This window comes from Sphaeramia orbicularis, chromosome 16 (assembly GCF_902148855.1).
Source record: "Sphaeramia orbicularis chromosome 16, fSphaOr1.1, whole genome shotgun sequence".
Classification (NCBI taxonomy): Eukaryota; Metazoa; Chordata; class Actinopteri; order Kurtiformes; family Apogonidae; genus Sphaeramia; species Sphaeramia orbicularis.
In genome coordinates, this window is record NC_043972.1 from 51,298,899 (window position 1) to 51,316,526 (window position 17,628).

The following is a 17,628-nucleotide window of genomic DNA, read 5'->3' on the forward strand; positions in this document are numbered from 1 at the left end:
AAGGTCCTTTTAATAGTTTTTAAATGTCTTAATGGTCTTGCGCTTTCTTATCTTTTAGACTTGCTTTTACCATATGAACCCTCGTGGACCCTGAGGTCCTCTGGCACTGGCCTTTTACTTGTTCCAAAAGCTAACACAAAAACTCATGGCGAGGCAGTGTTTCAGCATTATGCTCCTCACCTATGGAACAGCCTGCCAGGGAACCTCAGGGCTGCAGAGAATGTAGAAATTTTTAAAACCAGGCTCAAGACCCACCTCTTTAATTTGGCTTTTAACTAATGCCTCTGTTTTATCCATTTGATGTTTTATAGTTATATTATATATATATATATATATATATATATATATATATATATATATATATATATATATGTATGTGTTATATTTAGATTCTCTTAATTAATGCTTCTGTTTTATCATTTTAATGTTTAATATTTATATTGTAGCATGGGTGGAAGTTTGGCAGGAAATTAGATCTGTACAAAAGTATGAGCGTAAGTTATGCTTTTAATTTGACTAGCAGGAAGAACAAAGTTGGGACAATCACAACAGGATAGCCATTGCTCTGCCTATGGCTCTCACTCAGGGTGCAACTTTACAAATTACAAAAATACAAAAAAAATAAACAAAAAGGCCAATAAGCATTGCCATACACATATTAAGTCAAAACTAGTACTAACACAACAACCCTGCTGAATTCTTGCACATAAAAATAACACATTTACAACAAAATACCCACTACCCATAATGCACTGCGGCAAACATGCCACACTCCCCCCACCCAGCTGGTTAGCTGTCCCCAGCAACCACAAAGTCCTTCAAATGCTGAGGAAGTCGGCGTTGGCGCCGTGCTCATGTAGGTGGGCTCCTGGGAGTCTCCAACGGCTGATACAGGACCACTGGACCCCATTCGGAAGTGTCTGTCTCGGGTGCAGTTGAGGCCATAGGCTGGTAGGGAGCAAGCCGGTCGCAGTGGAGCACCACATTCCTATTCTTCTGAGAAAGCCGCACTCTGTAGACGACATCAGACAGTCTATCCAGCACCGTACATGGTCCCACCCAGTGAGACATTCATTTTGGTGAAAGGCCCTTCTTTCGCTCAGGACAGTAAACCCACACCTGCTCCCCTGGGGTGTACACATTGACCTGAGACCAGGTATCGTAGGCCCGCTTCTGATGGAGCTCTGCATCCTTGAGGGATTCTCTGGTCATCTCATGCACCTTCCTGAGCCACTCACAAAGGCTGAAAAGGTAGTCCAGCCCAGGTTCACTAACTACCTCTGGCTCAGGAGGGGGGCCAAACACTAAATCCACCGGCGTTCTGAGCTCTCGCCCGAACATGAGAGCTGCTGGGGTGCACCTTGTTGACTCCTGCACTGCTGTTCGATATGCCCACAGGACCAGTGGAAGATGCAGGTCCCAGTCCTGTTGCTGACGACTGGTCAGGATGGCTAGCTGGGTGGCCAGGGTACAGTTAAACCATTCAACCAACCCATCACTCTAAGGATGCAATGGTGTAGTCCACATCTTTTTAATACCCAGCCACTTGCAGACTTCCTGGAACACTTGGGCCTCGAAATTCCGACCCTGGTTGCTGTGTAGCTCTTCTGGGGCTACAAAGCAGCAGAACATCTTGTTCACCAGCTGTTCAGCAGTAGTCGCAGCACTCTGATCTGGAACGGCATACGCCTCAGGCCACTTGGTGAAGTAGTCCATTGCAATCAGGACATAACGGTTACCCTGGTTGGTGGTAGGAGATGGACCCAACACATCCACTGCTACTCGCTCCATGGGAGCCCCCACCTGATACTGCTGCAAGGGAGCATGTGAGTGATGTGGTGGACCCTTCTGAGTGGTGCATGTGTCACGTCAATGGACATGGAGCTCCACATCTTGACGACATCCCGGCCAGTAGAATCGGGAACATAGTCAAAGGAGGGTTTTGCTGACGCCAAAATGGCCTGACCCCACTGAACCATGAACAAGCTGGAGCACTTTGGGATGCAGGCAGTGGGGCACCAGGAGTTGGAAGATAGCTCTGTCATTCCCAGGAGATTGCCAACAACAGTAGAGAAGACCGTTGTGGCTGGAAAGGTTAGCCCACTGTGAATAGAGGGCCTTGGTCTCGGTATCCAGTGCCGACACTTCCGTCCATGCTGGTCTCTGGCCTGCCCCCACCCAAGCCTGGACCCTTGCAAGAACAGGGTCTTGGCTCTGGGAGCGCTGAAGTTCTTGTCCATCAAGGCCTTCATAACTGTTGTCGTCTGCTGTCACAGATGGTCCAGACTTGTTGACACGGCTGGAGGAGATGTCCTGAAGTGCAGCCACCATCAGAACTGTAGTATCCCGCTCCTCTTCACACAGGCAATATCGACATTCCTCTTTCTCACAGGGCCAGCAGGACAGAGAATCAGCATTGGCATAGAGACGGCCAGCCTGATGGCGGATCTCGAAGTCAAACTCTTGCAACGTCTCCAGCCAACAGGCCAGCTATCCCTCTGGGTCCCTGAAGTTGAGGAGCCAGGTCAAGGAGGCGTGGTCAGTATGCAGCAGGAATCTCCGTCCGTAAAGGTATGGCCGGAAATGACGAAGACTTGCGACGACTGACAGCAACTCTCGCTGGGTGACACAGTACTTCCTCTCTGGTCCGGAGAAAGAGCGGCTGAAGTAGGCAATGACCTGCTCTCCCTGCTCCCCCTCCTGGGACAGAACTGCTCCAAGGCCCACATTGCTGTCATCAGTGTCAAGGATGAAAGGCCTCTGGAGGTCAGGATATGCCAGCACTGGAGCCCTGACTAAGGGCTGCCTGGAGCTGGGTAAAGGCCAGGGCACAATCTTCGCTCATTTTGAACACCTGCCCCTTCTGGGTCAGCTGATGCAAAAGACTGGCAATGGTAGCAAAACCGGATATGTACCCGCGATAGTAGGAAGCTAAGCCCAGGAAGCTCCGTAGCTCTTTGACATTTCCTGGTACCGGCCAGTCCCTTACCGCCATGACCTTAGCAGGATCAGTGGATACTCCTGCTGCACTGACCACATGACCCAGGAAAGCGGTCTCTCTGCGGAAGAGATGGCACTTCTTTGGGTTGAGTTGGAGGCGGGCTTGTCGGATAGCTTGGAACACTTCCCTCAGGTTGTCCAGTGCTCCCTCGAAACCCGCAGAATGGACCAGGAGGTCAACCAGGTACACAACGCAGCGGGTCCGGGGGATGTCGACCAACACCCTCTCCATCAAGTGCTCAAAGGTGACAGGGGCATTGCAGAGGCTGAATGGCATCACCTTAAACTGCAAAAGTCCCTGGCCAATGGTGAAAGCTGTCTTTGGCCGGTCCTCTGGAGCAAATTCCACCTGCCAGTAGCCACTGCGGAGGTCGAGCGTATAGTGTGGCCCTGGGAACATCCACCACAGCACCCCATGCAGACAACAGGTCCAAACCAATAACGCAGGCATCTTGGATTTCAGCCAACCAGAACTTATGACTGACATTATGGCTGGTGACAGTCACAGAGAGACTCTTAACCCCTCACATTCTGGCATGCTGCCCTGTCACTGTGACAATGGGCTTCCTGGTTGTGGCCCAACCTCGAGGTTTCGGTAGGTCTGTGCCCGTCACCATCCCAGTCCGGACCAAGGAGATAGTGGATCCAGTATCCACTAAGGCTCTGCAGTTGACACCACTGATTGAACAGTCTAGATAGAGTCCTGTGGTATGGCCCAAACGACCCACTCGTGGTGTAGGGGAAAGTTCAGTCTTTGAGGGTGGCAGTTCCCCTGTTATGCCCCCCCACTGTAGTTTAACTGTGGCTGTAGTGCTGGACTCTTTGGGGTTGGAGCTGGACAGTAGCGTGCAATGTGGCCAGGCTCCCCACACCGATAACACCCCTCTGATGAGCGCCATGCTGTTTGCTTGGGAGCCCACTGGGGACGCCTTGGGGACAAGTCAACAGCTTGACGAGCCTCTCCCTCCTCACCACTCCCTTCACTGTCTGCAGAGTGAGACAAAGAAGTGCTCTTTTGAAGCCAGGACCAGTTCTACCCATTCAGCTTCTCTCAACGCTGCAGACACGGTTCTGGGGGAGGCTAGTCGGATTTGCTCTTGAAGGCGCCCCGGCTGGAGTCCATGTATGAATGCCTGGAGGGCCAGCTCTTCCTGTGCAGCCGGGTCAAACGTTGGATAGCCCTGGCATGCATAATAATAATAATAATAATAATGATAATAATACATTTTATTTATAGGCGCCTTTCTTGACACTCAAGGACACCGTACAGTAAAACAGGAGAGTTAAAAGCAAACAATAAAGCAGAGTAAAAACTAGAAGCACTCGGAGAGCGCAGACCTCCGCCAAGGCTGATCAGTGCCCCCCCCCGTGGGCCCCCCCCACCCCCGATCACCACCAAAATTTAATAATTTCTTCCTTATCCCATTTCCAACAAACCCTGAAAATTTCATCCAAATCTGTCCATAACTTTTTCAGTTATGTTGCACACTAACAATCAGTGCCCGCCCCCGTTGGCCCCCCCACCCCCGATCACCACCAAAATTTAATCATTTCTTCCTTATCCCATTTCCAACAAACCCTGAAAATTTCATCCAAATCTGTCCATAACTTTTTGAGTTATGTTGCACACTAACGGACAGACAAACAAACAAACCCTGGCAAAAACATAACCTCCTTGGCGGAGGTAATAAAAAGGCAGGTTAAAAATTTGGACAGTGCAATTGTGTTCACAAAGAGAAAGAGGTCCTAAATAGATGGGTTTTGAGTCTGGATTTGAAGAGAGGAAGTGAAGTGGTCTTTCTGAGATCCGGTGGCAGGGAGTTCCAGAGCTGGGGAGCAGAGCGGCTGAATGCTCTGCTCCCCATGGTGGTTAGATGGGCAGAGGGAACAGCGTAGCGTTGTATATCAGCAAGGTAGGCACCTAACCCTTCTCCCATTCTATGTAGACGGCTGTACAGCTTGTCTCTAGCACCCTCAGTGTCAATACAGCGGCCAAAGTGACGTTGAAGTGCCCCCTGGATGGCTAACCAGTCGAGCTGCTCTTTTGGTTGCAGATCAGTCAAGATCTGTAAGGCTTTGCCCTCCAGGGAGAGGGCCACATGTACTGCCACTTCTTCTGTGGACCAGCCATTAACTTGGGCTGCCAACCGTGCCTGGATGATGTAAGTTTCTGGTGGCTCCTCCCCATTGTGCCATGGCAGCTTTATGGTGCTTTGCTTGGTGCCCTCTGGTGTGGGGAAGAGCATACTGCCGTTGACAATACTGACAAGAGGGGCCACAGTTGGAATGCCACTGAAGGTGCTCTCGCTGTCTGTCATCATATTGGCCTGTGGTTCAGCTAACTGTGGGAGCATCCGTTGCCAAGGATTCTCCTTTGGGTGAACACCACTGGACCCATCTGGCCGTCCGCTCAGCACATTGTCTCTTGGTGTCCATCGAAATGTCTTCGGGCATGCTCCTTCAGCTATGCCCAGCTGGGTAATGAAATCTTCAGTTTCTTTGATGATCTCTGCCATGGTAATTTCCACTTCTGACATCAATGTAGTGTGAGTGGAAGTTTAGCAGGAAGTTAACTATGTAGAAAAGTATGACCACATTGCGTTTTTAATTTGACAAGTATGAAACATAAAATTGGAATAATCACAACAGGGTAGCCATTGCTCTGCCTATGGTTCTCACTCAGGGTGCAACTTTAAAAATTACAAAAATACAAAAAAAATAAACAAAAAGGTCATTAAGCATTGTCATACACATATTAAGTCAAAACTAGTACTAACACAACAACCCCGCTGAATTCTTGTGCATAAAAATAACACATTTACAACAAAATACCCACTACCCATAATGCACTGCAGCAAACATGCCACAATATGTTTTACAATTGGATTCTTTTAATGAATGCTTTTATATCTTTTTAATGTTTATCTATATTTTCCAGTGTTTCATCAGAGGGTGCTTATGTGTGTGTGTGTGTGTGTGTGTGTGTGTGTGTGTGTGGGGGGGGTGTTACTGATTTTTAAACTTATATGTAAAGCACTTTGTGCTACATCCTCAGTGTGTGAAAAGTGCTATATAAATAAAGATTGATTAATTGATTGATTGACTGATTTACACTCGTCTGCTGTTTATATTTTCTTTGATACTGGCGAATGTCATTTTATTTTACTTTATTAATGCCAACCCCAACTTCCACATCGCCACGTTGTGCCCTGCAGGAAGCCGAGCTACGGGCTCCAAATGCTGGTTCCTATGCTCCTAGGCTTGCAGACCATTGCACTAAGCGGCTGTGACCCGGTACACCAAGCTGCAATATGGATAACCCGGTACACCTAGCCGTAGTACAGACCTCTAGGGGCTCCAGGCTTTTCATCAGCTACCAGCTACATTTAACTGAAACGGACCTTGGAAGTCTAGTTCTATGCTGGTTCCGAAAAAGTTTACTCGGATCTGCTTATTCGGAACCAGTTCCGTGTAAGGATCTCAGATTCAGCACAATGGACAGCGCATGATTCATTCCTTATATCATATTATGTCATTTTTCCCCCTTAACTTTAAACATGTCATAAAGTTCTATAATCATACCGTTCAAGGAAAATATGACAGTATGACACAATAACTCTATTCAACCCATAAAGACCCAAACCACCACAGTCCAAAATCTAAAATATTTAATAACTTCTTAACCACTAATCCTACCAAATACATGCAAATAATTGGTGTAAAATGCAATTTGTTATCTTTTCATGGTCAAAGTGGAGCTTCAAGCCTGGCTTGGTTCTGAGTTCTGTAAATGAAAATGGTTCTCAGAACTGGATCTGCGCCCTGGGTCACAGCGGCTTACTGCACCGCTCTGCAAGCCTGCTTCTGCAGCCAGCGTTCGGAGCCTGTAGCATGGCTTCCTGCAGGGCACGATGCGGTGATGTAGGAGTTGGAGTTGGCATTAAGGAAGTCATAAATGACATTCGCCAGCAATAAAGAAAATATAAACAGCAGAAGAGTGCAAATGTGTATTATTTTTTGGCTCGGACCTGAAGGAGAGCATTATTCGGAACTACATCCGAGGTCCGTGGAGAGACCGCTTGGTCTCCTGGTTCACCACAGTTTGGAGGGCTTGATGCGGGCGAAGTGGGTCTTGGAGGTCGAAGCACGGCTTGGTTCTGAGTTCTGTAAACAAAACTAGTTCCATGATCCTTAAATGGAGCTGGTTCTGAGATCTTTAAACGGAACTGGTTCCGAATAAGCAGATCCGAGAAAGCTTGTTCATAACCAGCACGGAACTCGACTCCCGAGGTCCGTTTAATTTAAATGTAGCTGGTAGCTGATGAAAAGCCTGGAGCCCCTAGAGGTCTGTACTACGGCTAGGTGTACCGGGTTACAGCGGGCTAGTGCACTGGTCTGCAAGCCAGCAGGAGCCAGCACTAGAAGCCTGGAGCCCAGCTTCCTGCAGGGCACAACGCGGCGATGTGGAAGTTGGGGTTGGCATTAATAAAGTGAAATAAAATGACATTCGCCAGTATTAAAGAAAATATAAACAGCAGACGAGTGCAAATGTGTATTAGTTTATGGGTCGGATATGATGGAAAGCATTATTCAGAACTAGATCCGAGGTCCATGGAGGTATGGCTTGGTCTCCTGGTTCACTTCAGTTTAGAGCAGCTCCAAGCCCCACAGGAGCCGGGCTTTGAGGGCACTAAGCGGGGCTTGGAGGTCGGAGCACGGTTTAGTTCCATGACCCTTACACAGAAGTGGTTCCGTAAACGGAGCTGGTTCTGTACATGGAATTAGATCCTTAAACGGAACTGGATCCTTAAATGGAACTGGTTCCGTAAACAGAACTGGTTCCAAGAACGGAACCAACTTCACGCTCCCACATGTTTTAAGTATAGTTTTTATTTATTTCAGTTAACGAAAATGTTTTTTCAAATGTAGTTTTTGTGATTTTGTTAGTTTTCATTAATGATAATAACCTTGGCGCTGGGTCGCATCCCTTGGAGAATGGCAGAGTGCAAAGCTAACGGCTGCACAAAGAACAAGCACAACCATATCCTTTCCACTCAGTCTTGCTCACTGACTGCAGCTTGTTTATACACAGCCAATCACCTGGAAACTACACAGGTATATCACTTGTGGCCAGCAATGGCTGCTCCCTATAGGTTCTGCTCCTGCGCATATTTCACATAATAAAAAGTACCAGTGTGGTGTATTTATGCCGATTTTTTTTTTTTTTTTACTGAATTTGCACCTCTTTTGCTTATAAGGAACACACAAAGCACAATTAAGGTCACAAGCATGACCACTACAGGTATACTTTAATGGGTAAAGGTACATACATGCACATTCGTCAATATATGAAAACATTTCAGTCTCTGACACGTTTTCACTTTCTATTTTCATGATTAGTACATACAGTATATTCCCTTTGTGCATGGGAAACTGTATAAATGTATTTGCTATATAAAACCTATAAATATCCTGCATGCATGGCAAATGTACAGATAATTATTTAAGTGAAGGGACACTCAGTGATGTGTGTCTATACTGAGTCAGTGATTTGCTGTCAGTACCTCCTCCCCATCGCAGACATCGTGCCAGGTCGTTGCCGGTGCCAAGAGGAAGTATACACACAGGGGGGTTCCTGTCCAGGTTGGCCTTATCTGGAGCACAGAGGAAAAAATATAACACAATGCCAAACAAGGCCAAACCAGGAACCCACAAACTTGCCATAAAGACTCGCAAAGAAAGCATCAAATCCATTTTCCAGCTGTAGTTGTAAACCTCAATATAAATGTCCAGTTGTACAGTCTATTTCAAGAGCCACATTTTGCCTGACCATTATTACCTCTTTTTGTTTTGATTGATAAAAAATTGAGGCAATTTTTGAGAGCTTGAAGAAGTAACACGTCCTCAAGACCAAACAGAGGCCAGGCGATTTTTTTTTTCTAATAATAATATGTTGTTTTCCAACTCAGGTAATCATCCTATTTTACCTCCCCCTGAATACACAGGCTCAGACGTAATGAAAGTATTTATATACAAACCATAAAGTGCATCACCGGTTCAGGCTGAGCAGCAACATGCAATGTTGGCTCGGATAACTAATGAAGACAAATACAATTTTGTCCCAAAAAGGGAAATGGAGAGTTTAGTGTACTATGCTATGTGTTATCAGAGAATGAAGACAAAATATGAAGAAATATGCAGTATCACCCAAGGAAATTTTTGACTTTGTAACTACTGACACATAACTGAAACAATGAAAGCAATGTATATTTTCTTACATAGTTTTTTTTTTTTTTTTTTTTTTTTTAATTGATCTATTGATTGATGTATTTATTTCAAATATGAATGTGAAAACAGAAGAAAATAAATGAACAAAACACTTAAAGATAAGACATATAATATATATTCAAAAAGGGGTGAGAAGAAGTACAACTTGTAAACTCCCACCCCTTCTCCTTATATAATTAATAACAATAATAACCTTGTTAGTCTAAGTATATCTATACTATATACCATAATATGACTGATACTTATTAATAAATAATTTGGTTTCTGGCTTTATATTATTAACAAATACAATATGATTTACATAAACACATAATACAATAACACACATATGTAAATACATATTCATACACAGATCTATACACACATACATACATACACACGCACGCACGCATGGATGCACGCACACACACACACACACACACACACACACACACACACACACACACACACATATATATATATATATATATATATATATATATATATATATATATATATATATACCACATACTTGTACATCTTTATAACACTCAATGATACCCAACACCTCCCTCATCCCTGTATTTCTGAAAAATTGTGTCTTTGTACCTCCTTTTAAATTCTTTCATGCTTGGACATTGCTCTAACTCTATATTAAATCTGTTCCACAGTCTCACCCCGCTGACTGAAACACAAAAATCCTTCCTAGTCATGTGTATTAAGTGAATTTTAAAGTTAATTTCCCCCCTTAAATTATAACCCTCCTCATGAATACTGAATAATTTCTGTATATTTGTTGGTAAAAGATTATTTTTAGCTTTGTACATTATTTGTTTGATAGTCCACAATGTCTGTGAAATTTTGACTGTAAGAATAATGAGTTTGTGTGTTCCTGGTAGCCAACATTGTGAATGATCCATATTGCTCTTTTTTGAATAACAGTTAATGGCTGTACTGAGGTTTTAATTTTTTTTTTTTTACCTATGAAATCCAGGATCCAGCCAACAGTACCATCTCCTCCACAGGCCAGCACTCTGAAATCAGGAACATCTCGGAAGAAGTTCAACCTGCAAACACATCCACTCTGTACATTACTGACAAATGACAAAGGGCTTTTTCAGATGAAGTTGTAGATTAATGAGATGTCGTGTGCTTTTGGTTGCATAGTGTTGTATTTGTACTTCACACTCTTTCACTGGGGGTGGATCTATTGTATTTACACCTGGAAAGTTCTTTGGATTGCATGGTTTGGAGCACTTCCATTGTAGTGGCTGGTTATGCAGCATTTTTCATTTACAGATGTTTTCTTGGTTTGAATTGTTTGGTGCTGTGCATTGTTTCTCTATTTGTAGAGCATTTGATGATTATGCATGTGTTTTGTGTCTTGGGGTGCATTTTTTCATTTGCACCACGTTCCTCTTTTTGTACCTCATTTAGACTTGTTTGAGTTTGTGAATTTGCATCATTTCTGTACTTGCAGCTGTTTTCTTTGAGATGCATTGGGCCGTTGCAATGTGTTTGGCCCTTGTCAGCCACCGTACAGATGTCTTTCTACATGATGTCTATCTACTTGATCAGTAAATTAAATATGTGACAATACTTGATTTTCACAGAAAAGCGATAAATCACTTGGAAAAGACAAAAAAATCATTTGGAAGTTGTGGCAAAATAGTTGTGGGTCTTTAAGGGTTAAGCCTGCACTGCTCCTCTGCAAACCACCTCTAATCCCACAAAATAACACATGTTATATTGACAATTATTCATTCAGTGATCTAGTCTGTCTGTTCGAACAGTAATTGAATCATGACAGGCAATGTTCAGTCCAACTTCTTCCGTTCCTTCACAATAACAAAGCCCTAACTGAATGAGCCAGCCTCGTATGGCGGGTAAATGATTCATTCAATTACTCTCCAACTGGGACCACAAACCACATTAGACGCAAAACAGACAGCCGCAAACATGAAAGGCAATTTTGGGGATATTTAAATACCAAGAAACAAACACTTAATTTGCTGTAATCACATTAGAGAGGCAGCTAATTGACAGCAGTGCGTGCGGCAGCCTCAGCCTGCAGTGTCCAACACTGACCGTTCACCTTACTAATCTGCGCTGCAGTGCATACAGTTGACAAAATGTTAACAATGTTACAGTGTCAGAGGTCATTTGGAATGTTCTGAGATCTGAGGAGGAGGCTACAGAGCTCTAGGGAGCAGAGGGTTGTTGTAATGCTCAAGACTGGTCCAGTTCACCCTTAAAGACCCAAACATCCACTACACACCAAAATCATCTACTGATCTACAATGTTTAATAACTGTTGATCCACTAATCCTATCATGTTAACACATGTAAATTGTAAATAATTCATGTAAACTGCAGTTTGTTTTTCATGGTCATCAGATATGACCTATTTCTATGTTCAGAGGTTGAGTAATGAATGTGGACAAACTGTCATGTTCTACAACACTGATTCACCAGGAAAACCTATGGAGTTTGATAAATGACAGTGAATGAAGACACTTGTTTTTACACTCATTATAAACTTTTCAGATGTTTTTTTCCTTTTTGTTAAGATGATTATCTTATTTGATGTAAAACTTCTTGCTTCAAATGCAACTGATTACTTGACTCAATTCTATTCTGATATTTTGCGAGAATCTATGTCTGTCTGAAGGAGATGCAATTTGAATATTCTATTTAAAATTGTCAGCCTAAAACAAAAGTAACAAGAGTCATTCATTTTTAACAACCATGTAAAAATGACTAGGGTCAAACTCTGTACCAAAGCTTGTCACTTACTTCTTCACCAAAAACATGTGGTTAATATCAGTTATGCATATTAGACTCCTTTATACTGTATATTTCAGGGCACTAGTTTCATTTTTTACAAGCTATTTACAACCTAGCTAGTTAATTCAAGTTAGCTGGTTTGGGTTTAGATGAAAGTACCTAATGCAGTGTTAGCCCTGCCATGTTGTACTGCCATGTTTCTTCATGACATTTGTGGACAAAACACTAGACAGTCATTTGTGCAGACACAAATTGACTCTTTTAATACATACGTGAAATATGTTATTTATTTGCCAATAAAAAATCTTTGAAACTTATATATTACTTGTAATTGTTCTTCAACGTGCCAGACATGCAAAGAAAAGAACATGAAAACTAAATTGGCAAAGTTTATGAAAACAAAATTTGTGTCACTAGTTGCTTTTCCATTGACCCTTAAACTGCGCGAATATATCTTGCGCATACATTTTTTTCTAATGGAAAAACAACAGTTTCACCAATATTCTCATTTTTCGATTAAAAATTTTTGCGCTGGCAAGAGGTGGTTTTTCGGGCATAGCACAAAACTTAAATGAAAAGACCTTTTTCCGCAACTAGAGTCACTTGAATAAAAAAATGGGTGTTGATGGACATTAAAATAAGCGAAGAAGAGTTTTAACAGAAATGTGTGGACACACCAGGGAATGGAATAATTTTTTTAATTTAGTATGGGATAGAGGGGTAATATGTAATAATAATGAAGATATCTGTAAATCAACACGATAATTTACCCTCATCGCCATGTTTATGGAATGAGTTCTTGTGCCATCTCGCGATAATAAAGAAACGAATCATCGCATTTGTGATGTAATGGAAAAACCAACATTACACACTTCTGTTTTTTCGACATTTTGTAAATATTGGTAAAGTTTTGCGCATATGTCCAGTGGAAAAGCATCTACTGCCACAGTTTTGGTCAGTTCATCAACTTCAGCATTTAATATCATTATATATCAAAAGAAAAATACTACTTCCTTTCTCTTTTTAAAGTTTTGGGTGGAATCACCTTAAAGATATTTGGACATGTATAACAGTGCATTTGGAAAATGTATCTAATTTACAATGCTGGTTGCGACACATGACTCCTGTTAACAGTTAGCTGGAGGAAAGACAAATATCCATCTATCTCTGATAGGTGCTCCAAGTCCATGTTTCTGGTCAGGGGAGAAACACACCTTCTGTTCAACATTATGACTGGATATCAACAGGTTCATCGATAGGAGCAAATATTGATAAGACAGCCTTTTTCCAGAAGGAACAAACATTACTCATTTCTCTAGCTGTTGCCAAAAAAGTAATCCTCCAAAACTGGAAATCCAACAATTCATGTCACATCACTCACTGGACCAACCTCATTGCTGAATATATTTCAATGGAAAAGAATAATGCTCTCTAGAAAAAGCATGTCAACCTTTGAGAACAACTGGAACCCATTCATAACTTTTTTAAACAAAACATAGCCAAAAACCGCATATATCATCAGAACAGAACACATACCCCCTTGCCCCTTCTACTACCCCCCCCCGACACCAACTTTTCTATCTCAGCATTCAACTTCCACACCTCACTCCCACTCATCATTAACATAAATATACACACACACCACACTTACATCAATACAATACATCTGATCGACATTAGTAGCAACCACTTAGTTTGTCTGTCTATTTGTCTTGTCTTATGTCTGTTCTGGCCCACTGGCGTGTGTCAGTCTGTCACTTTGTTACATCCTGTCCCTTTGCACTTTTGTTTATATGAACCCCTCCCTCTATGTATATGTGTACTAGCAAGGAATGGATGACAATATGAGTGTAAACTTGAAATTTTTACTGGTCACTTGCTAAGCACAAGCTGAAATTAAAAAAATAAAACTGTCCCCAGAAGAGGGGGGGCGGTGGTGGGTTAAAAAAAGAAAAAAAAAAGTGGTTATGTATCATTACTGATATCTTGTTGGTTGATTTTGTTTTGATTTCACTGTCTATGTGTTCAAAATAAAGATTTAAAGCAATCAAAAAAAAAAAAAAGAAGGAGTGAAAAAGGGAAGATGAGTACACACAGTGGAACATCTGCCACCGATGGAAAACTTTTTTTTGTTTTGTTTTGTTTTTAAAGGGGTATGCACAGTTGCAGGTGAAAAGGAAAATTAGAGGTATACACATTGTCATGGACCATGTAAACACGTTTTTCACAATATTGCCTTTTTCAGAAAACTGAATATTTGCGTGCATGTAAACATAGTCAATGTCTCATCATATATATATATATATATATATATATATATATACATATTTTTTTTTTTTTTTTTTTTTTTTTTTAAACCTCTGCCAGGAGGTATTGTGATCACTTTGCTTTGTGTATGTGTTTGGTAACAAGATAACTCAAAAAGTTATGGACAGATTTGGATAAAAATTTCAGGAAATGTTCATACTGGCACAAGGAACAAATGATTACATTTTGGTGGTGATCGGGCTGGGGGGGGGGGGGGGGGGGGGGGGGGGGCTGATCTGCCTTGGCGTATGTCTGCGCTCTCCGAGTGCTTTTCTTGTTTATACTTGTATAAGGCATTGAGGGGATATTAGTTGACATTGTCTCATCAGTATTATGGTTAAAAACACATTTATTTGGTCTTATCATACCGTATTTGTCATAGTGGTTGAAATAAAGTGCTTGCTGTGTATTTAGTCTAGTCTGCAACACTACAGACAAACTAAATCATGGACACAAGGTCATTCTAAAACTTTGAGCTGCATTTGCAAAATGTGTGATGTGAACACTGTGCCAGCTCCTCCTTTCACAGACCTTGTGGAGGTTTGTGAATCCTGTGTGTGCCTCTGGGTATTTGTTTTTTATAAGGCACAAAGCTTCTATTTTCAGATCTAATCAAAGCCAAACAGCATAGCAGCACGGCAGTGAGGCATTCCTGCACATTTCTACATTGCTGGACATAAACAGCAAAGTGAAGGAGTCTTATGCATGTAAATGATCCATTCATTTGGTTAATCACAGATGTGAAGCACAGGAACAGCAGACCTACAGGCTGTGGTGAGCTGCTCGTCTGTATGCGTGATCACATGTGGTACGGTGAGACGCCGGCCCCCGTCGCTCTACGTGGCTGTCTCTGTGTTCACATAGCACCTTATGCATATGGAGCCATCCCTCGCCTCAGGCTATGGCATGATACCGTCGTCTCCAGGATTTGTTATGTGTGAACTCACCTCATTTGTGTCTGTGCTGTCTGATGGAGCCCACTGAAGGCTTTAATAATAAGGGTTCTCTTGCATATGATGGTGGTTATTATATGTGAGCAACAACACAAAGCAGCAGCTTGTTTGTCAACAGAACATCATTAACTGATATGATTTCGGAGGTAACTTCTGAACAACTCAACTGGGACTTTGTCATGCTTCCATTTTATGACTTTGCTTTCTCATCCTCCCTCTCTGATTCATTTCAATCATGTATTTCTTCTTAAAACCTATTTTAAATACAGTATATGTCATTAAAAGACAAGATTTTTATTTTTCTGTTATTTAGATGTTTTGTGACAAAATGTCTCATATGCTCACCTAAGAATTCTTGAATGGAAATTTGTAGTTTTAGGGCTACATAAAAGGATAAAATAAATCTAATATTTCAGAGGAAAAGGTCACAATTATGTAAGAAAAAGTTGTAATCTTATGAGAAAAAACATTCTATGTAAGAAAAAGGCTTAAAATCAAAATAGTTGTCAAAGTTCCCAGTGGAAACAAACATAGCAAACTAATCTGTTTACTAGTACTACTTACTACTCTTTTTTCCACTTTTACTGCTGAACTAACAATATTATTGTTCAGCAAGATAATTTGATACTATTAGGAGAATACATGCAGATAAAATAACATTGTTATTCTAGGAGTATAGTGACCTCTTTTCTTGAAACATTCTACTTTATTCTTTTAATATTCTCATTTTCCTTAAAGTATTATAACTTTATTCTTTAAATTTTCTCAATTCAGTGTGGCACTGATGTCCCATTGCAGAAATGTATCACAGTTCTCTCAAAAATAGGAGCCCAACAGTCACTGGATAAATACCTGAATACATGAAAAAATATATAAATAAATAAATAAATAAATAAATAAAACTTACTGAGCGTCAGACTCAGAGGGCCCCTATAAATTTGGAACTGAACATCAAACTGTCAAAAATCTAAACAACAGCTCATTTTAGTTACTGGTATGATACAGTATTAACCATATCCCACTGTTCTGCCAACACTGGTAAATTGTAAAACCTCCAATCTATATAAAGAAATCAAGTTGCAACAAAGTAATAAAGCATACTATATGTTCTTGGATTGAAATCTAAGGGGAAAAAATTATTTCCCATCCATTTCAGTTCCTTCAATTTTTCTCTTGTTATTCACTGCATACAAGAAAAAATTTAAACGGAATATTTACTTGTGTAAATGTACATGTAATGTTAACAGTTTTACTGAGCTGAAACATTGGTCAGCTCATGAATGAGAGCTGACTGAATGAAATAAACTTGGCTGACTTGAATTCAACTGAACGAACTGAATTTTACGATACAATTCACTTTAATTACATGTACTAATGCACAAATATTAACCTATCAATGGTGTAATTTTACATATTTTCAATTAATCTCTTCCTGAGTCAGTTGATTAACGTGTAAACCGTTATGCAACATAACCATCAACTTTAAAGACATTCGCCTCTGATAAAAATGGCAATACTTCTTCCTGACATGTGTAACACTGTGTAAATATGTCCTCCATGGTCTTAGTCATGATATAACTGTTATTTATTTTTTTTTTTTTAATTTGGAAACAAATAACCAAAACAAATTGTTGTTTTAAGCTTAGATGTGATGACTCCTTCATTTGCATGATATCATTTGCGATTATGTGTTGTGCATTGTGACCAACATACCCCGGCATGGGTCCGTTCTTGCCCAGGTTGTACACTTGTCTTGGGTTGAGTAGGTATTGGAACTTCCTGTAAATCCTACAGAAATGAAAATATGCAGATAAGCCACTTGAAGTCCATCCTTAACTAAAAAAAGAATTTTTACATCACAAATGTGCAGATATTCAGGCTCAGATATAAGGCTTTTCTGTTAAATGTATCTTTTCTTTTTTTTTTTTTTTTTTGCTCCAGTTACATGTCAATTCACACCCTTCAGTGTGACGAGCCCACGGAGTGGAGTGGACAATAGTGTGGGGCGTATCCAAAGTCCCCTTGAGGAGAAAACCATTAGAAAGACTAATATATTTTAATTTCAATTTCATTATATCAACTGGCTGAAGTCATATTTTGATCTCATAATTTAAACAAATGAGGCCCGGCGTAATAAGGACTGAATGAATATGTTTCAGTAATAACCCAATTAGCCTAAGGTTAAAAGAAGGGGGACAAGCCAGAGACATGACAGTGAGGAGGGGGTTTGAAAGCACGGGGGGTATGTGTGTGAGATGCTGGTGCAGGCGAGAGGCAGGCGCTTTAGGTAAATGTTATCGTGCTTTTATTTTAA

At 41.3% G+C, this 17,628-nt stretch overlaps 1 protein-coding gene across 2 annotated transcripts in view; it reads right to left on the minus strand.

The window, feature by feature from the left end:
- The window catches only part of dgkb (diacylglycerol kinase, beta), a 198,049-nt gene that overhangs the window by 104,975 nt on the left and 75,446 nt on the right, over positions 1 to 17,628 (minus strand). For both annotated transcript variants that reach the window (XM_030158482.1, XM_030158481.1), the window contains 3 exons: positions 17,028 to 17,102; positions 10,249 to 10,334; positions 8,565 to 8,654 (listed from right to left, as the gene is read on the minus strand). In XM_030158482.1, coding sequence (XP_030014342.1) covers positions 8,565 to 8,654; positions 10,249 to 10,334; positions 17,028 to 17,102 — 251 coding nt within the window. The remainder of the gene's footprint in view (positions 1 to 8,564; positions 8,655 to 10,248; positions 10,335 to 17,027; positions 17,103 to 17,628) is intronic.